This window comes from Bufo bufo, chromosome 6, assembly GCF_905171765.1.
Source record: "Bufo bufo chromosome 6, aBufBuf1.1, whole genome shotgun sequence".
NCBI classification, from domain to species: Eukaryota; Metazoa; Chordata; class Amphibia; order Anura; family Bufonidae; genus Bufo; species Bufo bufo.
In genome coordinates, this window is record NC_053394.1 from 380,817,291 (window position 1) to 380,841,537 (window position 24,247).

General features: G+C 42.2%; 1 protein-coding gene across 1 annotated transcript; it reads right to left on the bottom strand.

Moving 5' to 3' along the window:
* Positions 1 to 729: 729 nt before the first annotated feature.
* On the bottom strand, positions 730 to 24,008 carry LOC121005744 (zinc finger protein 260-like). Its single transcript, XM_040438513.1, has 4 exons — positions 23,999 to 24,008; positions 23,571 to 23,609; positions 5,999 to 7,937; positions 730 to 742 (listed from the first exon to the last, which is right to left on the bottom strand). Exons 1-4 carry the CDS (start codon positions 24,006 to 24,008, stop codon positions 730 to 732), a joined length of 2,001 nt encoding a protein of 666 aa, XP_040294447.1.
* Positions 24,009 to 24,247: the final 239 nt, after the last annotated feature.

The window sequence follows — 24,247 nt, forward strand, 5'->3', positions numbered from 1 at the left end:
AGGAAGGTTAACAAGTGGCTCAAGAACTGGTGTAGGAAGGAGTGGTTTGGGTTCCTGGAGAACTGGGCCAACTTCTCTGTCGACTACAGACTCTATCGTAGGGATGAGCTGTACCTCAATGGGGAATGGGCAGCTGTTTTGGGGAGAAGATGGCTAGAAGGTTGGAGTGTTTAAACTAGGGACTGGGGGGGGTAATTACGTTATAGGAGGGGGAGATAGAGACCTGAGGCAAGGTAATAGAACTGGGGGAGGAATGAAAGGAGGTAGTAGAACAGTTCAGAAGGAAAGGTGTAGGGTAAAAAATATACATAAACCTCTTAATTGTATATATACTAATGCCAGAAGCCTGACTAATAAAACTGTGGAACTGGAATTAGTTTGTGAGGAGGACTATGACATAGTGGGAATAACTGAGACATGGCTGGATGATAGATCTGAAAGATCATCTTTTAAAAGTTTACACTGGTGCCATACATCATTTTTGTAAATAGCTTCTATTTTTTATAATGCACCCATTCAGAGAAATACACTTCCCTCTTACCGCATTGACATTTGGCAACCCAAAGATACGGCCACCGCTCCACAGCCGCATCTATGGGCCGCGTGTCACGGTGGGGAGTGGGGAAAACCCCCCCACTGTACAATGTAAAGGAATAAAGGGGAAGCAGCTAAACGAGCACGGAAGGACTGAGTTCTCAGTGTGATGTCATAAAGAGGCGTGGCCGGCCATCACTCAAACTGCCTAAGCAGGAAACCAGAAAGTGAACGGCAGAGCTGGCTGCAGGTGAGGATGAAATAGCAAGATGGGAAAACCCCTTTAATGTACAGGGTTACCGTCTGTTTAGAAAGGATCGCCAAAACCGGAGAGGGGGAGGGGTCTGCCTGTATTTAAAGTCCTGTCTAAAGCCCACAGTCCGAGAAGATATGTGAGGGACATGAACATGTGAAGTCACTGTGGGTAGAAATACATGGAGAAAAAAAACTATAACAAAATACTAATAGGAGTTTATTATAAGCCACCTAATATACCAGAGACCACAGAAAATCTACTACTAAACAAAATAGACGAGGCGGCAAATCTTAATGAGGTCATTATTATGGTGGACTTCAACTACCCAGATATAGACTGGGAAACTGAAACCTGTACATCTCATAAAGGAAACAGGTTCTTGGCAATAACTAAAGACAATTACCTTTCCCAACTGTTTCAGGACCCGACTAGAGGGACAGCCACACTGGACTTAGTATTAACCAATAGACCTGACAGAACAACAGATGTGCAGGTTGGAAGACACCTGAGAAATAGAGACTATAAAGTAATAACCTTCCAACTGTCATTCAAAAGAGTGTTTCTTCAGGGAGGAACAAAAATACCAAACTTCAAAAAAGCTAAATTTAGCCAACAAAGAGAGGCCATAGGCCTAACTACCTAGGACAAAGTCCTCAACAATAAAAATACAGCCACAAAATTGGATATTTTTAAAAGCATCCTAAATTCTTATTGTGAAAGGTACATACCTTATGGGAATAAAAGGTTAAGGAACAAGAAAAAAAAACAAATGTGGATAAATAGAAATGTAAAGAGAGCAATAAATAACAAAAAGAAAGCATTTAAATCACTAAAACAGGAGGGTAGCGATGAAGCACTGAAAAACTATAAGGAAAAAAATGTAATATGTAAAAGACAAATAAAAGCAGCCAAACTAGAGACAGAGAGATTCATTGCCAAAGACAGTAAACGTAACCCTAAAAGTTTCTTCAATTATATAAATGGTAAAAAGTCAAAATCTGAAGGTGTTGGCCCTTTACAGAGTAATGAGGGGGGAGTTGCAGAGAGTGATGAGGAAAAAGCTAAGCTATTAAATATTTTCTTCTCCACTGTATTCACTGAAGAAAATAAACTGTCAGATGAAATGCAGAATGTAAAAGTAAATTCCCCATTAAAAGTGCCCTGTCTGACCCACGAAGAAGTACAGCGGCATCTTAAAAAGATTAAAATAGACAAATTGCTGGGACCAGATGGCATACACCACTGTATCCTAAGAGAATTAGGTAATGCCATAGCCAAACCCTTATTTCTGATATTTAAGGACTCTATGCTGTCCAAAAACAGAGCCCAAAGACTATAGGCCAGTAAGTTTAACATCTGTCGTGGGTAAACTGTGTGAAGGTTTTCTAAGAGATGCTATCTTGGAGAACCTTAATGAAAATAAGCAAATAACACCATATCAGCATGGCTTCATGAGGGATCGGTTATGTCAAACTAATTTATTCAGTTTCTATGAGGAGGTAAGTTCTAGACTTGACAGCGGGGAATCAATGAATATCGTATATCTTGACTTCACCAAAGCATTTGACACTGTGGCATAACAAGAAAAAGTTCCAGCATGGAGTAGATCATACGTTAATGTGTCTTTATTCCAGTATTCAGATAACAGGTAGAACCTGAATACTGGAATAAAGACGCAGTAACGTATGATCTACTCAGTGCTGGAACTTTTTCTTGTTATGCCTATGTGAAGAGCTGGCCTTGGCTCCATCCGTGCACAGAAGAACTGGGTGACCTGGACTAATACATTTATTGTTTGGGCCATTTGACACTGTACCATATAAAAGGTTGGTATATAAAATGAGAATACTTGGACAGGGAGAAAATGTCTGCATGTGGGTAACTGGCTCAGTGATAGAAAACAGAGGATGGTACACACTCAGATTGAGTCACTGTCACTAGTGGAGTAACTCAGGGGTCATTATTGGGCCCCATTGTCTTCAATATATTTACTAATGATCTTGTAGAAGGCTTTCACAGCAAAATATCAATTTTTGCAGATGACACTAAACTATGTAAAGTAATTAAAATGGAAGAGGACCGTATATTGTATATATACTACAAAGGACAGTATACTGCTACAGATGGATCTGGATAGATTGGAGGCTTGGCAGATAAGTGGCAGATGAGGTTTAACACTGACAAATGTAAGGTTATGCACATGGGAAGGAATAATGTAAGTCACCAGTACATATCAAATGATAAAACACTCGGTAACACTGACATGGAAAGGGATCTTTAGTGAACAGTAAACTAAGCTGTAAAAACCAGTGTCAGGCAGCTGCTGCCAAGGGCAATTTGATAATGGGTTGCATCAAAAGGGGCATAGATGCCCATTATGAGAACATAGTCCTGCTACTTTACAAGTCACTAGTCAGACCACACATGGAGTACTGTGTACAGTTCTGGGCTCCTGTGAACAAGGCAGACATAGCAGAGCTGATGAGGGTTGAGAGGAGGGCAACTAAAGTAATAGCTGGAATGGGTGGACTACAGTACCCCAAAAGATTATCAAAATTAGGGTTATTCACTTTAGAAAAAAGCCGACTGAGGGCAGATTTAATAACTATGTACAAATATATCAGGGGTCAGTTCAGAGATCTCTCCCATCATCTATTTATCCCCAGGACTGTAACTGTGACGAGGGGACATCCTCTGCGTCTGGAGGAAAGAAGGTTTGTACACAAACATAGAAGAGGATTGTTTAGGGTAAGAGCGGTGAGACTATGGAACTCTCTGCCTGAGGAGGTGGTGATGGTGAGTTCACTAAAAGAGTTCAAGAGGGGCCTGGATGTATTTCTGGAGTGTAATAATATTATAGGCTATAGCTACTAGAGAGGGGTCGTTGATCCATGGAGTTATTCTGATTGACTGATTGGAGCTGGAAACAAATTTTTTCACCCTAAAGTGGGGAAAATTGGCTTTTTTTGCATTCCTCTGGATCAATTTGCAGGATAATAGGCTGAACTGGATGGACAGATGTCTTTTTTTCAGCCTTATAAACTATGTTACATCCTATCAGTCATTCCACTAATTTAACTCACCTTAGTCCACTTGATCGCGTAGCCCGGCATCTCCTTCTGTCTCCTTTGCTGAACAGGACCTGTGGTGAGCATTAATTACAGGTAAAGGACCTTTGGTGACGTCACTCCGGTCATCACATGATCTATCACCATGGTAAAAGATCATGTGATGGATCATGTGATGACCGGAGTGACGTCACCAAAGGTCCTTTACCTGTAATTAATGCTCACCACAGGTCCTGTTCAGCAAAGGAGACAGAAGGAGATGCCGGGCCGCGATCAAGTGGACTAAGGTGAGTTAAATTTTTTTTTATTTTTTTTTAACCCCTCCAGCGCTAGTTTACTATGCATTCTGTATTCAGAATGCTATTATTTTCCCTTATAACCATGTTATAAGGGAAAATAATAATGATCAGGTCTCCATCCCGATCGTCTCCTAGCAACCGTGCGTGAAAATCGAACAGCATCCGCACTTGCTTGCGGATGCTTGCGATTTTCACGCAACCCCATTCACTTCTATGGGGCCTGTGTTGTGTGAAAAACGCAGAATATAGAGCATGCTGCGATTTTCACGCAACTCACAAGTAACGCGTAAAAATCACCGCTCATCTGAACAGCCCTATTGAAATGAATGGGTCGGGATTCAGTGCGGGAGCAATACGTTCACCTACTGCATTGCACCTGCGCAGAAATCTCGCCTGTGTGAGCGCAGCCTTAGTGATCACCATAAAAACACATAAAGAAGGTCACTAACGGGCTAAGCATGAAGATGGCTTCTCATATATGTGGATGATTTATGGTTGAAACGCATATCACATTCTGAACATAAAACTGGCTTCTCCCTTGTGTGATTTCTCTGATGTACAACAAGAGTCAATTTACATAGTAACATAGTATATAAGGCCTAAAAAAGACATTTGTCCATCCAGTTTGGACTATCATCCTGCAAGTTGATCCAGAGGAAGGCAAAAAAAAACTGTGAGGTAGAAGCAAATTTTCCCCATTTTAGGGGAATAAGAAATTCCTTCCTGACTCCAATCAGGCAATCAGAATAACTCCCTGGATCAACGACCCCTCTCTAGTAGCTATAGCCTATAATATTATTACACTCCAGAAATACATCCAGGCCCCTCTTGAATTCCTTTATTGTACTCACCATCACCACCTGCTCAGGAAGAGAGTTCCATAGTCTCACTGCTCTTACCGTAAAGAATCCTCTTCTATGTTTGTGTACAAACCTTCTTTCCTCCAGACACAGAGGATGTCCCCTCATCACAGTCACAGTCCTGGGGATAAATAGATGATGGGATAGATCTCTGTACTGACCCCGATATATTTATACATAGTAATTAGATCTCCCCTCAGTCGTCTATTTTCTAAAGTGAGTAACCCTAATTTTGATAATCTTTCAGGGTACTGTAGTTGCCCCATTCCAGTTATTACTTTAGTTGCCCTCCTCTGGACCATCTCCAGCTCTGCTATGTCTGCCTTGTTCACAGGAGCCCAGAACTGTACACAGTACTCCATGTGTGGTCTGACTAGCAATTTGTAAAGTGGTAGGACTATGTTCTTATCACGAGCATCTATACCCCTTTTGATGCAACCCATTATATTATCAGCAGCTGCCTGACATTGGTTTTTGCAGCTTATTTTGCTGTTTATTAAAATTCCTAGATCCTTTTCCATGTCAGTGTTACCGAGTGTTTTACCATTTAGTATGTACGGTGACTTGCATTATTCCTTCCCATGTGCATAACTTTACATTTGTCAGTGTTAAACCTCATCTGCCACTTATCTGCCCAAGCCTCCAATCTATCCAGATCCCTCTGTAGTAGTATATGGTCCTCTTCAGTGTTAATTACTTTACACAGTTTAGTGTCATCTGCGAAAATTGATATTTTACTATGCAAGCCTTCTACAAGATCATTAATAAATATATTGAAGAGAATAGGGCCCAATACTGACCCCTGAGGTACCCCACAAGTTACAGTGACACAATCTGAGTGTGTACCATTAATAACCCCCCTCTGTTTTCTATCACTCAGCCAGTTACTTACCCACATACAGACATTTTCTCCCAGTCCGAGCATTCTCATTTTATATACTAACCTTTTATTTGTGCTTAAAACATTTCCCTCATTCTGAACATGAAAATGGCATCTCTCCTGTGTGATTTCTCTGATGTATAACAAGTACTGGTTTTGTCTTAAAACATTTCCCACATTCTGAACATGAAAATGGCCTCTCTCCTGTGTGATTTCTTTGATGTACAACAAGAGCCCGTTTCTCCTTAAAACATTCACCACATTCTGAACATGAAAATGGCTTCTCTCCTGTGTGAATTCTCTGATGTATAACAAGTTTTGATTTACAGTTAAAATATTTCCCACATTCTGAACATGAAAATGGCTTCTCTCCTATGTGATTTCTTTGATGTACAACAAGAGCCCATTTCTGCTTAAAATATTCACCACATTCTGAACATGAAAATGGCTTCTCTCCTGTGTGATTTCTCTGATGTATAACAAGTACTGGTTTTGTCTTAAAACACTTCCCACATTCTGAACATGAAAATGGCTTCTCTCCTGTGTGATTTCTTTGATGTACAACAAGAGCCCGTTTCTGCTTAAAACATTCACCACATTCTGAACATGAAAATGGCTTCTCTCCTGTGTGAATTCTCTGATGTATAACAAGATCTGATTTACTTTTAAAATATTTCCCACATTCTGAACATGAAAATGGCTTCTCTCCTGTGTGATTTCTTTGATGTACAACAAGAGCCCGTTTCTGCTTAAAACATTCACCACATTCTGAACATGAAAATGGCTTCTCTCCTGTGTGATTTCTCTGATGTATAACAAGATTTGATTTACTTTTAAAATATTTACCACATTCTGAACATGAAAATGGCTTCTCCCCTGTGTGATTTCTCTGATGTTCAACAAGAGTCAATTTCTGCTTAAAACATTTTCCACATTCTGAACATGAAAATGGCTTCTCTCCTGTGTGATTTCTCTGATGTACAACAAGACCTGATTTCCACCTAAAACATTTCCCACATTCTGAACATGAAAATGGCTTCTCCCCTGTGTGATTTCTATGATGTATGGCAAGATCTGATTTACGGTTAAAACATTTCCCACATTCTGAACATGAAAATGGCTTCTCTCCTGTGTGATTTCTCTGATGTATAGCAAGATCTGATTTCAGGTTAAAACATTTCCCACATTCTGAACATGAAAATGGCTTCTCTCCTGTGTGATTTCTATGATGTATAGCAAGATCTGATTTACGGTTAAAACATTTCCCACATTCTGAACATGAAAATGGCTTCTCCCCTGTGTGATTTCTCTGATGTATAACAAATTCTGATTTACTCTTAAAACATTTCCCACATTCTGAACATGAAAATGGCTTCTCCCCTGTGTGAATTCTCTGATGCATAACAAGAGCTGATTTCTGGTTAAAACATTTTCCACATTCTGAACATGAAAATAGCTTCTCTCCTCTGTGAATTCTCTGATGTATAACAAGTAATGATTTACAGTTAAAACATTTCCCACATTCTGAACATGAAAATGACTTCTCCCCTGTCTGAATTCTCTGATGTCTAACAAGGTTTGATTTAATCTTAAAACATTTCCCACATTCTGAACATGAAAATGGCTTCTCACCTGTGTGGATTCTCTGATGTATAACAAGATTTGATTTATGGTTAAAACATTTCCCACATTCTGAACATGAAAATGGCTTCACCCCTGTGTGAATTCTCTTATGTGTGACAATCTGAGATTTAAATCGAAAGCATCTGCCACATTCTGAACATGAAAATGTCTTTCCTCTTACGTGAGCTGTTTGATGTTTAGCATCTCGTGTGTGACTTTTATTCTGTGTTACAGTTGATGATGAATCAGAAGATCTGACCTGTTTAAAAGAATCAAATGATGCATTGTTGCTGTGATTTGATGAAGATATATCTTGGATATTGGCATGCTCTTCAAATATATCTTGTGTGATACCCCAATCATCTACTTCAAAATCTGAAGATACCAGATGTTTCTCTAAGTTCCTGGTACAGTCATCTGCCAAAAATAAAACACATTTTATTATTGATGAATAACATTAAAATTGTATTGAAGTTTTATGACATCCAATAAAAAAATCCATTGAAATTACAAGACATGGCACAAAATTTAAGTATCAATTGACTAAAACAGTGGTGGCCAAACAGACCACAATCTAATAATAGACCGAGGGGCATAACTAGAAAACGCTAGCTCCCACCTTGAGCAACTTTCCTGCAACCCCCACCCAATCAGTGATTTAAAAGATATATAAATAAAACATTTACTAGCGCTGGACAAGAGGCGACGAATCCCCTCTTAGTGCCCCACACAATAGAAATCTCCCCTCAGTGTCCCTTTCATAGTAGAATTCCCCTTTAGTGCACTTGTGGGAGATAGGAATCAATTTTGTATCTCTGAGACAGAGGTTAGTGAAGCAGAGCTATCTACGTGCAGCTGTGAGGGAGCAGTTGACCCCCACCACTTGTGTTCCCGGAATGGTCCTTCGTTGATAGAAACTGATTAAACCTCCCTGTCCTTGTGGTTTTCGCCCAAGTTGTGTGACGCCCACAGCTATTGGACTTCTGCCAATAATCATGCTATAAAGATTGTATGTTTTCAAACAATAAACATATTACTTGATTCAGCCATCTTGACACTGTCAGTTTTCTCTGTGTGCACATAAAACTTTCCTGGATTTGGTCCCCGATAATCATAGAGGAAGGGGTAATTGCCCTGACACCCTCTTCACAGTACTGATGCTCCCTAAGTGCCCCTACTCAGTAGTTATGCCCTCTAAGTGCTTCCACACAGTAGTTATGCCCCCTAAGTGCCCCCACACAGTAGTTATGCCCCCTTTGTGCACCCCCTGCAGTAGTGCTGTCCCTTAGTGTCCCCTTTACATCAGTGAAGCTCCTGTACTGTGAATAAAGATAAAAAAGTAATACCGAGCACATCACGCTCTTCCCAGCAGCAGGAAAATATTTGGTGTTCAGTAGTGAGACCTTTTTGTATGACCTCTTTAGGCTACTTTCACACTAGCGTTCAGAGCGGGTCCGTCTGATGTCTGCTCAGACGGATCCGGTCCTATAATGCAGACGTTTGTATCCGTTCAGAACGGATCCGTCTGCATTATAACTTAGAAAAAATGTGAAAGTAGCCTGAACGGATCCGTCCAGACTTTACATTGAAAGTCAATGAGGGCGGATCCGTTTGAAGATTGAGCCATATTGTGTCATCTTCAAACGGATCCGTCCCCATTGACTTACATTGTAAGTCTGGACGGATCCGCTTGCCTCCGCACGGCCAGGCGGACACCTGAACTCTGTAAGCAGCGTTCAGGTGTCCGCTTGCTGAGCGGAGCGGAGGCTGAACGCCGCCAGACTGATGCATTCTGAGCGGATCCGCATCCACTCAGAATGCATTGGGGTTGGACGGATGCGTTCGGGGCCGCTTGTGAGCCCCTTCAAACGGAGCTCACGAGCGGACACCCGAACGCAGGTGTGAAAGTAGCCTAAGGCTACACTCACATGTAAAAAAAGGGCCATAAAAAACGGACACACTCAGTTTCTCATAGCCATTTTTCAATCGTTTTTCCATCCCTTTCTTGGTCGTCTGGACTTTTTTCATTTTTGTTTGCTTTTCTTTTTTAATTACCAACCCCTGCAGTATACATAATGTCCCCCATAGTGGCCCAAGTTAGTGGTAATGTTCCCCAGGGTGGCCCCCATCAGAAATAATTAATAATGTTAATAATGTGCAGGGTTTTGTTTTTATGGGGGAAAAACAAATAAAAAATTACTCCTCTCATCCACTTGCACGCGTAGAGAAAAATCGCTCTTCATTTTGTGCTAAAGGACCTACACTCTCAGTGGGATGATGTCACCATGCACTCCTAAGCCATAGTGCTGGGAGAGCATGGTGATGTCATCACGTTGGTAGCACAGGTCCTTCAGCACCAAGAGAGACTGCCTTGTGTGTGCAAGCGGATAAGGCAATTTACTTTTATTTCAACCCTTAAATGGCCATTTTCCACTAGTGTACCCATTTTGAACGGCCATTACATGGATGCTCTCCTCTCTAATGGCCATTAAAAATAGTCCTACATTAGTGCCCGACATCGCACGTGCCACTGTCAGCGCTGATCGCGGCACATCAAGGGTTAATTCGCCGGCATCAGTGATTTCACTGATGTCGGCGCATGCAGCAGGGATCCGGCTATCAGTGACTGCCGGACTCCTGTCGCTGATCGGGCGGGCGCAGCTCCTGCACCTGCCTGATCACTATGAAGTACTTGTACGTCACAGGTCTTTAAGTCCCGGACAGAAATGACGTATATGTACGTCATGGGTCCTTAAGGGGTTAAAGGAGTTGTCTCATCTGAGACAATGGGGGCAATTCGCTACCACTATTGTCTGGTAGGTGCGAGTCCCACCGCTGGGACCTGCACCTATCTCCTAAATGGAGCCCTGAAAGTGGTGGAGGATGCATTGTGCATGTGCAGCACTGGCCCGGCTATATCAGTCAGGCCCATAGAAGTGAATGAAAACGGTGGCTGGTCATGCTGGTCAATAAAAATCACTCCCATCGATTACATTCCGAATAACCCATTTAACAGATTTAGTAACCTACAAAAAAAGAGATGGATCTACCAACTCGATACCCTAGTACCCCACGGACTAAATGAAATTAGCGAAACTATAATGTGAGAGACCTTATCTCTCCAAGATCATCTCACAAAATCACACTGTATACCGATGGCTCTCTATTAACCAGACATACATTAACAATCATCTCTCGATCCTGCTGGCTCCGTCCATTGGATTGAATTGATTTTATCCACTTATTAGTTTTTTACATGTGTTTTATGTGGGAAAATAGATTATATACATTTTTGGATGTGTTACTTTTAAATTTTATCTAATGTATGTGGCAAAATACGTGCATTGTGAACCACCAAATATGTGAATCACATTTTACCCTACCCGCACAATTCCTCAATACCTCAAAATAGACACAGAGAGAGGATGTATGCTACCCATTTTATGCCATACCATGTTAAAAAACGAGAACCCAGAGAATGAAAAATATGTACCATAAAACCACCAGTCCACTCCAACAATAGTGGCCTTATTCATATGGAACATGCCAACTCACATACTAATAATCACACCTATTTGGGAATAGACATTACGTACCCAATAGCTGTGATCTATAGGCGTACATACAGGTACGCATATACACACAAGCTTATATTTGTATACACCCTTCAACTAAGTAAAAATGACTGCGACTCCTTACAACATTTACCACTAGCAAGAATATGCCTATCCATCAAACTTGAGGAACACTTGTGGTTCTCTATGGGTATAGACGTGTATATGTGCGTGTATAAGTACCGGTGCGTGCATGTATACATATACATAAATATAATCAGTATCATAGTGGCCAGAGGTACATAACACCCATTATGTATAAAGACTGATATAATACCATCTAACCTCTGACATACTCCTCACGTTGTAGACGGGCACTACACTTTTCTCATCTATAGGATCCCGGTACCGGTAATAAACAAAGCCTAGCCCTTATATCATCTATGTGGGCCGGATCTTTACTGGTTTCACCTATAACACCCCAGTACCTATAATAAATATGGCCCAGCACTTATGCCATCACCTCTCAGAAGACCATAATAAACACCTTTCCCCTAGGTCCACAAGGTCCACAACTGTACAGCGTACGCATGTAGTCATAACGCTCATACAGCCTTGTTAATGCAGATACTCCACTGCCCCATGGCTGAACATTGTATCGAATATCCCCAGGGGCGGATTAAGTGCATGATAGGCCCGGGGCTGTCTACCCAATTCGTTTCCCCCCCCCCCCCCCATTTTAGTTTTTTTTCTGTATGAAGAGGCTGCGGTGCTTCGTAAGCGCCAAAGTCTCTTCCTAGGCCATATGACATCGTTCACATGGTCTAGGTGTAGCTCTGTCTCATCTGAGTGATTGGGTCTGAGCTGCAATACCAAGCGCAGTGCTATCAAATGGACAGAGCTGCGCTTAGTAAAGAGCAAAGAGGCAGCGGCGCTCACTGGGACATCGCGGTCTCCTCGAACAGCTGATTGGTGGGGGTGCCAGGAGTCGGACCCCTACCATCTCATAACTCTCTGAGTACAGATTTCATAGATGTTACCTGCAGTCCTATGTAACACCCCACATAACACAGTGAACTATTGTGTTATGTGGGTTGTTACATAGGACTGCATGGAACATCTACTACATTATCTGCAACACAGAAAGTTATCACTGTTATCTGGGCTGTTACATAGGATGGTAGGTGACAAATTAAAATTTTAGTTACCAAATTTAAAATACATACGATTATGATAAAAAAAGACTTGGAGGAGAAGATGAGACGCAGGTCACAGTGGTGAGCCACATACCTCTTACTTCCAGTGACATCTCCTTTCATGTAGATCTTCTCATTCCTCTTCTCCTCCGTTTGACCCAGACTGCCATGACTAATTCTTTCAGCCACATCTCGTCTCTACAGAGTTTGTTACACACACACGTTAGATTTCTCATAATTGGGGTAATTTATCAAACTAGTGTAAAGTAGAACTGGCTTAGGTGCCCATAGCAACCAATCAGTTTCCACCTTTCATTTTCCAGAGGAGCTGTCAAAAATGAAAGGTGGAATCTGGTTGCTATGGGTAACTAACCCAGTTCTACTTTACACCAGTTTGATAAATTACCCCAAAGGTCCCTATAGTGTCTACAGAAATTATAATGTCCCCTAGAGTGCCCCCAGTAATAATAACATCCTATATTGTGCTCCCCAAAAATAATGTCCCCTAATAGAAACGCCCCCACTCTGCCCCCATATAGTAATTTCCCCCACACTGCCCCATATAGTAATTTCCCCCACACTGCCCCATATAGTAATTTCCCCCACACTGCCCCATATAGTAATTTCCCCCACACTTCCCCATATAGTAATTTCCCTCACACTGCTCCATACAGTAATTTCTTCCACACTGCCTCCCATGTAGTAATTCCCCCCACAAAGTAATTTGCCCCCCCACACTGCCCCCATCAAGTAATAACCCCACACACTGCCCCCTATTAGATAATTTGCCCTGACACTGCCATCCATTAAGTAATTTGCCCCGACACTGCCATCCATATAGTCATTTGCCCCGACACTGCCATCCATATAGTCATTTGCCCTGACACTGCCATCCATATAGTAATTTGCCCCCACACTGCCCTTTATTAAGTAATTTGCCCCCCACACTGCCCCATCAAGTAATAACCACCCACACTGCCCCCATTAGATAATTTCCCCTGACACTGCCATCCATTAAGTAATTTGCCCCCACAGTATTAATTTCTCCACACTGCCCCCACAGTATTAATTTCTCCACACTGTCCTCACAGTATTAATTCCCCCCATGGTAGTAATTTGCCCCCACAGTAGTAATTGTCCCCCACACTGCCCCCACAGTATTAATTTCCCCCACACTAGTAATTTGCCCCCACGTAGTAGTATGCCCCCCCACTGTCCCTTCAGTAATGACCCCAAAGTTGGCAGTTGGCAGACAAAAAATTAATAAAATAAAAGCTAATACTTACCTGTGTCCTAGTCGGCGCTCACTCATAGATGGTGACGTCATCACGCCTGCCTGCGCCGGGATTTTAGTACCGCATAGGCTTCAGGCGGTGATCGGCGGACGGCGTCGGGGCCTGGAACTATGCGATCCCGTGCCCCGCCGTAGTTTGTGGGTCGGAGTTGGGCCCCCCAGCGATGCCGGGCCCGGGGCTACAGACCCAAATGCCCCAATTATAATCCGCCACTGAATATCCCCTGTTACCTCTCTATAGAGATCATCAAGGGAATAGATGCAGCGTGCAGAGCACATGAGCAGAGAGCTATATGTGCACTCCGAGGATGTGTTCCCCCGAGTGCTTCCCCACATTTAATAAATATGAATGAACGAGCACCGCAGCCTCACTCCCCCTCCTTCCGCCCTTCCCGGTTTCTTTGCTACTTTATTACTTACTAGGAAGTGTCACTATGGACGCTGGATACCTTTTACAACATTGCCTGAACAACATATTGCAGCATCCCGCTCCACACTGGTAGCGCGATCGCAACACATGTCATATGCATAAGCATACCGCCAGCTTCAGTGTCTTGTAACAGAAAAATTAAGTTAAGAAAATAGGAAAAGAACTCAATGTATAGTAGTAAACATCTGTTACTATAGATCGATGTCCCACATTAAACATTTAGCATAATCATTATGCAGAAATACTCCCATGACTGGCCTCTCTCCACTCCTATCCTCTGGCCTGCGGCAAAAATTGTCTTTTTAAAAACACTGTCTGTGAATGTCTTCTGTAATACTGTCCTAATAAAGGGGATGTTCCGCCCTTGAAACACGTAGACCTGTAATAATAAAGAAATATTGCTCACCTATACCCACCTGGTACCACGTTCCTGCGACAGCGCAGACATAGAAGTTCTGATTTTTTCCTTCTGCTTCTCTACGAAAAACAGCTGTGTGCCATTTTTCAATGTTGTGTGAATGTAGCCTTATCCTGCAGCCTTCCCCGATTACACAAACTACATATAGCGCCAAAGAATAATCCTGTGACCCGAACTTCATCACTGCAGCTAGGACACTGTGCACACTGAGGTCTCTCCAAATCTCAGTCCTGTCACTCTGAAGTAAAGAAACTGCTAGGCCCACACCATAACATCTTCCCTTTTTCGTGCATTTATATTAACCCCTTAACGACCCAGGACGAGAATGCTCGTCCTAAATCGCCGGCACTTAGCGCTAGAGGACGAGTCCTGCAGCCGTCCCTCCCCCCCCACGTGCGGTCCCGCGATCAGCGGCAGAGATCCGGCTGCTACTGACAGCCGGATCCCTGCTGCATCCACCAGCATTGGCAATAACGCCGATGCCGGTGGATTAACCCCTCATATGCCGCGGTCAGCGCTGACGCAGGCATATGGGAGGTTTGCGCTCCCTCACCTCATCCATCAGTCCCCGCGCTGCTGTGGTGGGGACTCGATGGTTGCCATGGCAGCCCCAAGCCATTCCAAGGCTTGGGGCCTGGCATGTACGGAAGCCTAAGAGGCCCAGCCTCCAGGCTGGGTCTCCTAGGCAACTGTTAGCGTCTTACAGTGTAAGACACTAACAGTTCAATACAGCACAATACAGATGTATCGTACTGCATTGAAACAGGGCTCAGACCCTGTAATGTTGAAGTCCCAGAGTGGGACAAATACGGTAATAAAGTGAAAAAAAAAGTTTATAAAATTTAAGTTTTACAAAGAAATTAAAAGTTTCAAGTAAAAAAACTAAAAGCGTCCTTTTCCAAAAATAAAGTAATTTTTATTTTTTTTTAAATAGGGAAAAGACATATAGACATATTAGGTATCGTCACGTCCGTATCGACCAGCTCTATAAACATATGACATGACCTAACCCCTCAGATGAACACCGTAAAAAATAAAAACTGTGCTAAATAAACAATTTTTTTGTCACCTTACATCACAAAAAGTACAACAGCAAGCGATTAAAAAGGCGTACGCCCAATCAAAATAGTACCAATCTAACCGTCACCTCATCCTGCAAAAATTATACCCTACCCAAGATAATCGCCCAAAAACTGAAAAAACTATGGCTCTTAGACTATGAAAACACTAAAACATGATTTTTTTTGTTTCAAAAATGAAATCATTGTGTAAAACTTACATAAATAAAAAAAGTATACATATTAGCTATCGCCGCATCCATATCAACCGTCTCTATAAAAATATCACATGACCTAACCCTTCAGATGAACTTTGTAAAAAAAATTAAATAAAAACTGTGCTAAATAAACCATTTTTTGTCACCTTACATCACAAAAAGTGTAATAGCAAGCGATCAAAAAGTCACATGCACCCCAAAATAGTGCCAATCAAACCGTCATCTCATCCCACAAAAAATGAGACCCTACCTAAGAATATCGCCCAAAAACTAAAAAACTATGGCTCTCAGACTATGGAGACACTAAAACATGATTTTTTTTGTTTCAAAAATGAAATCATTGTGTAAAATTTACATAAATAAAAAAAAAAGTATACATATTAGGTATCGCCGTGTCCGTAACAACCTGCTCTATAAAAATACCACATGATCTAACCTGTCAGATGAATGTTGTAAATAACAAAAAAAAACGGTGCCAAAACAGCTATTTCTTGTTACCTTGCCTCACAAAAAGTGTAATATAGAGCAACCAAAAATCATATGTACCCTAAACAAGTACCAACAAAACTTCCACCCTATCCAGTAGTTTCTAAAATGGGGTCACTTTTTTGGAGATTCTACTCTAGGGGTGCATCAGGGGGGCTTCAAATGAGACATGGTGTCAAAAAAAACAGTCCAGCAAAATCTGCCTTCAAAAAACCGCATGGCATTCCTTTCCTTCTGCGCCCTGCCGTGTGCCCGTACAGCAGTTTACGGCCACATATGGGGTGTTTCTGTAAACTACAGAATCACGGCCATAAATATTGAGTTTTGTTTGGCTGTTAACCCTTGCTTTGTTACTGGAAAAAATGGATTAAAATGGAAAATGTGCCAAAAAATGTAAATTCTGAAATTACATCTCCATTTGCCAATAACTTTTGTGGAACACCTAAATGGTTAACGACGTTTGTAAAAATCTGTTTTGAATACCTTGAGGGGTGTAGTTTCTTAGATGGGGTCACTTGTATGAAGTTTCTACTCTAGGGGTGCATCAGGGGGGCTTCAAATGGGACATGGTGTCAAAAAAACCAGTTTACGACCACATATGGGGTGTTTCTGTAAACTACAGAATCACGCCATAAATATTGAGGTTTTTTTGGCTGTTAACCCTTGCTTTGTAACTGTAAAAAAAATATTAAAATCTGCCAAAAAAGTGAAATTTTGAAATTGTATCTCTATTTTACATTAATTCTTGTGGAACACCTAAAGGGTTAACGACGTTTGTAAAATCAGTTTTGAATACCTTGAGGGGTGTAGTTTCTATAATGGGGTCATTTTTGGGTGGTTTCTATTATGTAAGCTTCACAAAGTGACTTCCGACCTGAACTGGTCCTTAAAAAGTTGGTTTTTGAAAATTTCTGAGAAATTTCAAGATTTACTTCTAAACTTCTAAGCCTTGTAATGTCCCCCGAAAATAAAATGTAATTCCCAAATTGATCCTAACATGAAGTAGACATATGGGAAATGTAAAGTAATAACTATTTTTGTAGGTATTAATATGTATTATAGAAGTAGAGAAATTGAAACTTGGAAACTTGCAAATTTGGTATTTTTTTATAAATAAAAATGAATTTTTTTGACTCCAGTTTACCAGTGAAGTACAATATGTGATGAAAAAACAATCTCAGAATCGCCTGGATAAGTCAAAGCGTTTTAAAGTTATCACCACATAAAGTGACACTGGTCAGATTTTCAAAAAATGGCCTGGTCCTAAAGGTGAAAATGAGCCCGGTCCTTAAAGGGTTAAAGGGGTTGTCTCATCAGAGACAATGGGGGCACTTCGCTAGGATATGCCCCTATTGTCTGGTAGGTGCGGGTCCCACCGCTTTGACCTGCACCTATCTCCTAAACGGAGCCCCGAAAGTGATGGAGGATGCACTTTGCATGCGCAGCACGGACTCGACACTGGCTTGGCTATATCAGTCAGGCCTATAAAAGTGAATGGGAATGGTGGCTGGTCATGCGCATTCACTACTATGGGGCGAGCGCTTGGTGGTGGACAGACCAGAGTCCTCCAGCCACCACTTTGACCCGCTCCATTCTCAATATAGGTGGGGGTCCCAGCGGTTGGACCCGCACCTATCAGACAAGTGATATGCCCCCATTGTCTCAGCTGAGACAACCCCTTTATGTGCTTACGACTCATATATACTGTACATACCATCCAAAGATTATGAAAAGTATTTCACTAAAGAGAGACCAATTTCTTGAAATACACTGCGTGTCCAAAAAAATAGTCGCCACCAAAAAAAATAATAAGATTCTCAATGGGGTTAAGGTCTGGACTCTGTGGTGGCCAATCCGTGTGTGAAAATGATGTCTCATGCTCCCTGAACCACTATTTCACAATTTGAGCCCAATGAATCCTGACATTGTCATCTTGGAATATGACCGTGCCATCAGGGAAGAAAAAATCCATTGATGCAATAACCTGGTCATTCAGTATGTTCAGGTAGTCAGCTGACCTCATTCTTGGAGCACATACTGTTGCTGAACCTAGACCTGATGAGCTGCAGCAACCCCAGATCATAGCACTGCCCCCATAGGCTTGTACAGTAGGCACTAGGCATGATGGGTGCATCACTTCATCTGCCTCTCTTCTTACCCTGATGCGCCCATCACTCTGGAAAAGGGTAAATCTTGACTCATCAGACCACATGACCTTCTTCCATTGCTCCAGAGTCCAATCTTTATGCTCCCTAGCAAATTGAAGCCTTTTTTTCTGGTTTGCCTCACTGATTAGTTGTTTTCTTACGGCTACACAGCTGTTCAGTCCCAATCCCTTGAGTTCCCTTAACATTGTGCGTGTGGAAATGCTCTTACTTTCACTATTAAACATAGCCCTGAGTTCTACTGTTGTTTTTCTTCGATTTGATTTCACCAAACATTCAAGTGATCGCTGATCACGATCATTCAGGATTCTTTTCCCGCCACATTTCTTCCTCAAATACGATGGGTCCCCACTATCCTTCCAGTTTTTAATAATGCGTTGGACAGTTCTTAACCCAATTTTAGTAGTTTCTGCAATCTCCTTAGATGTTTTCTCTGCTTGATGCATGCCAATGATTTGACCCTTCTCAAACAGACTAACATCTTTTCCACAACAACAAGATGTGTCTTTCGACATGGTTGTTTAAGAAATGAGAAGCAACTCATTGCACCAGTTGGGGTTAAATAACTTGTTGCCAGCTGAAAGATAATTGCCCATGCAGTAATTATCCAAAAGGAGGCTCATAACTATTTGCTTAGTTAAATCCAGGTGGCGACTTTTTTTTTGGACAGGCAGTGTACATTTTAGGTGTAATTCTGAAGAATCAGTCAGAAGAGAGAACAAATAAATTTGACCAGAATCGAACCTGCTCCGATTTGACTGATAATCTGTGTATGGCTCTCTGGCAGATCTACTCCTTGGCATCAGCTGGAGGTGTGTGATGATGCCACCTGCCACACTGAATACTCTGCACTGGAGGCTGGACAAGACAGTACACATATCAAACTGGGCCAGTTCCAGCCACTGTTCCAATCTCCATACCAGAAGTCCATGGAGTCAGGGGACAGGCTATGTGCAGAAAAAAGGGCATAGTCCAGGTATGACTGAACCCGGCTGTTCAGGCGATGCTTGTCCTTTTGCTGATATGCATCAGATTGGCACAGCACTTAAAAAACTTCCATCACATTAAGAAAACTAAATTGGCTGCTGCTGTGCATTCTGAAACTTATTGTCGGGGTAGCACCACCAGAGAGGGCGGGAAGTCTCTGACTAAGCCAGGTTGGAGATGGGACTCCTGGTCAGAAATGCAGGTAACAGGCATTCTCCCCTTTTTGCTTTGATTGCAATGATCTAAAAGTATGGCTATCCAGCAGTCATCACCTTGCTTGATGCTAACCACATGCTTGCCAGAATGTAGGCAACCAAGCATGCAGTTTGTCATGCTCACCAGCATGCCTGAGGACCCAGTTCTTTAAGACCCCACTGCAATGGTTGGTCATAGCCAATGTCATCGTCGTCATCATCATCATCATCAGCATATCTATCATACCGAGCGCCAACCTCCCTCCCTAGCTGTGCCTGGGAAAATTCCATGTCTCCCTGTACCACAAACTTCTCCCCCTCCACTTCCTCCTTTACGCGACTTCGTCCGTCCAGGTTTCTATCAGTTACAGGATCCCCAGAAAGTCGTGGAGATTGTTGTTCTTCAGCTAGTCCTTGTTGCATCAGCGTGAGCATTTGTTCAAATATAAATGTCAGGGTGATGCCATGTTAATGCTTGTCCCTATTCTGGTGGCCTCTTCGAAGGGCTTGAGTATGCTACACATGGCCCTGATGAGCTGCCACTGCCTGCGCTCAAAATGACATATGCTCTGCTATGGTGGTCTCATGCATCATGTAAATCATTAATCTCTTTATGCTGCTCATAGAAATGCATCAGCATATGTAAGGTGGAATTCAAACGGTACAAAGGCAGACCATTTTGTCACTTCAAGTTCAGAAAGACCTTTTTAGCCACATATGACCTGGACATGACCAACACCATCTGCAAGCCACGTTACTTTTTCACAAATTGATGCATTACTAAATTTATGATGTGTGCCAAGCAGGGAACATGTGTTATTTCCCCCAAATGAAGTGCAGTCACAATGTTCCTGCCATTGTCACCAACCACGTTGTCCAGTTGTAGATGGAGGAGAGAAATCCAGCAGGAAACTTGCTGCTTGATGCAGATTACCAACTGATCTATGTAGCTTCTCTCACCCGAGCTCATCAGCTTTAAAGAGGACCTTTCATGTTTTTATTTAGTTTAGATAAATACCTTTCCTTACGGGGTACCCCCTACGCATCCCCCAACCCCACCCCACCCCTGCTGATGCTGCCACCCTGCCTGTTTTTTTTCTTCAAATATAGCTCCTACTCCCCACTGTGCCCCCTGCAGTTTTTCCGCTCAGTATGTGAATACTGAGCATCGCTACAGGGCGGAGGAGACGCCAGGGTTTTCTCAATGGGCGTCTCCTTCTCCCTGCCTGTGCCACGAGGAGAGCGTCACAGCCAGGGAGAAAAAAAAGCTCAGCATCAGTGGGGGGTACTCCGCAAGGAAAGGTATTTATCTAAACTAAAAATTAAAAAAAAACATGAAAGATCCTCTTTAAGACAACATGGCAATGCTTCAGTTTGCACAGATAAAAGGAGGTAGAAAAAGTGTAAGCAACAATCTGCTCTGTTTTTGTTAGAGATAGGAGAATGTCCATTGAGGAGTACGAGGAGAAGCACCTTGTGTAGGGTACCAGATAATCAGCAATTGCAAGCTGCAGCATGGTGGCCAAGAACATACAATAGTTTAAGAAGACAGGTACCACTCTCACACTCGCTCACACTCTCTCATTATGGTTACTGGAAGTTCAACATGCACCTCATGGCAAAGAGATCTCTGAGGATCTGAAAAAAAGAATTGTTGCTCTACATAAAGATGGCCTAGGCTATAAGAAGATTGCCAACACCCTGAAAAACTGAGCTGTAGCACGTTGGCCAAGACCATACAGCGGTTTAAGAAGACAGGTTCCACTCAGAACAGGTCTTGTCATGGTCAACCAAAGAAGTTGAGTGCACATGCTTAGCGTCATATGCAGAGGTTATCTTTTCAAAATAGACGTATGTCATCATGGAGGATGGTAAGAGGATTCAAGTGGCAACCTGTGAAGCTCTAGCGAACTCCATGCCCAAGAGAGTTAAGGCAGTGCTGGAAAATAATGGTGGCCACACAAAATATTGACACTTTTGGCACAATTTGGCCATTTGCACTTAGGGGTGTAATCACTTTTGTTGCCAGTGGTTTAGACATTAATGGCTGTGTGTTGAGTTATTTTGAGGGCACACCAAATTTACACTGTTATACAAGCCGTACACTGACTACTTTACATTGTATCAAAGTGTCAGATCTTCAGGATTGTCACAAAAAAAAGATAGAATAAAATATTTACGAAAATGTGAGGGATGGACTCACTTTTGTGAGATACTGTAGGTACTAGCAACAAATCTTGATGATTTACTTGCCCAAATACATTCAGCATAGCAGAACATTCCTCAGACAATCATTAATAACCTCACTGGTAGGATGCCAAGGCGTGTAAGTGAATGTATTTATGCACGTGGCTCTCATACTCAATACTGAATAAAGCGAGATGTTTTACATATTTTGTTTTTGTTCTTTATAATTTGAAGATCATTAAAGGGGTTTTCCAAGATTTTCCTCAGCATACACTCACCTAAAGAATTATTAGGAACACCTGTTCTATTTCTCATTAATGCAATTATCTAGTCAAACAATCACATGGCAGTTGCTTTAATGCATTTAGGGGTGTGGTCCTGGTCAAGACAATCTCCTGAACTCCAAACTGAATGTCAGAATGGGAAAGAAAGGTGATTTAAGCAATTTTGAGCGTGGCATGGTTGTTGGTGCCAGACGGGCCGGTCTGAGTATTTCACAATCTGCTCAGTTACTGGGATTTTCACGCACAACCATTTCTAGGGTTTACAAAGAATGGTGTGAAAAGGGAAAAACATCCAGTATGCGGCAGTCCTGTGGGCAAAAATGCCTTGTGGATGCTAGAGGTCAGAGGAGAATGGGCCGACTGATTCAAGCTGATAGAAGAGCAACGTTGACTGAAATAACCACTCGTTACAACCGAGGTATGCAGCAAAGCATTTGTGAAGCCACAACACGCACAACCTTGAGGCGGATGGGCTACAACAGCAGAAGACCCCACCGGGTACCACTCATCTCCACTACAAATAGGAAAAAGAGGCTACAATTTGCATGAGCTCACCAAAATTGGACTGTTGAAGACTGGAAAAATGTTGCCTGGTCTGATGAGTCTCGATTTCTGTTGAGACATTCAAATAGTAGAGTCCGAATTTGGCGTAAACAGAATGAGAACATGTATCCATCCTCTGATGGCTAATTCCAGCAGGATAATGCACCATGTCATAAAGCTCGAATCATTTCAAATTGGTTTCTTGAACATGACAATGAGTTCACTGTACTAAAATGGCTCCCACAGTCACCAGATCTCAACATAATGGAGCATCTTTGGGATGTGGTGGAACGGGAGCTTCGTGCCCTGGATGTGCATCCCTCAAATCTCCATCAACTGCAAGATGCTATCCTATCAATATGGGCTAACATTTCTAAAGAATGCTATCAGCACCTTGTTGAATCAACGCCACGTAGAATTAAGGCAGTTCTGAAGGCAAAAGGGGGTCCAACACCGTATTAATATGGTGTTCCTAATAATTCTTTAGGTGAGTGTAGGTCTTCAATACGAGATCAGCAGAGGTCCGGTTCCTGCACCCCTACCAATCAGCTGTCTGCGGAGGTCTCAGTGTTCACCGGAGCTCCAGTTAATACAAAGCCTCCTCACAGCTTACCGAGCACAGCGCCGTCTGTTGAATAGTAGCTGTGCTTGGCATTGCAGCTCAGACCCATTTACTCGAATGGGACTAACCTGTGCCTAGGCCATGTGACCGATGAATGTCACATTGCATGGCCATGAAGAGGCCTAAGAGTGCGCAGAGCACTGTGTCCTCTCCATACATCTGACCGACAAGGCTGCCGGGAGTTGAATCCGCCGCCAATCTGATATTAATGACCTCTCCTGAGGATGAACTATATTTATCATATACATACTGTATTTTACCTATAACGCAGAATTTTAGCTTGAATTTTAGCTGAATCTGTGAATATAATGCTGAAAAAACTGACCGAAAATATAACATAAAAATGTAACATAAAATTGTATCATCCAGTGAATCTGTGGGTCTTCTCTGCTTTACTTAGTGGTCACTACTCACCTGGGCGGTTATCTGTAGGAATGTCCTCTGTACTCTGCTCATCGCCCCTCACATATGTCTCTGTAGGATTAATATTGTTCAGATCTTCCCCCGGATTCACAAGCTGTGAAAGAAATATTGTAGAAGTCATCAGACGGTTGGAGAAGTCGCTTGGAAGATTTTATATGACCTAAAAAGACGACCAAAAATGACCGGACAGCAGGAGTTATCTGACCCAAATATCTGCAGGTCTCCTGTATAAATGCAATCTGATTACTTTGTTATTCCAACTAGTTTGCAATGCAGGGAGAGTAGCCCTTATATTCCATCCCTAACATTATATTGTGTGTATATAACATTACATTGTGTGTATATAACATTACATTGTTTGTGCACCTGTTGCCCTTGCTGGCCGCCCCAGGACTGTGAAGCCGGTAAGCCAAGGTTACTTCGGTCCATAGCTTGTTTAACTCCTCGGAATGGGCATAATCATCTGCTCTGCTGCAGCCAATGACTGGAAGCAGGTGATCATGCCTGTGCTGGCGAGGAAGCAAACAACATTTAATGTGTTATGGAATATGATGGTGTCTGTTCGAGAGACAAGCCCAGTATGCATTCTGTGATTGAAACTATTTGCAGCAAAAACTTGAAACATACATATGCCTTAAACTTATTTCCTGTTTACATTCCTTCTTGCT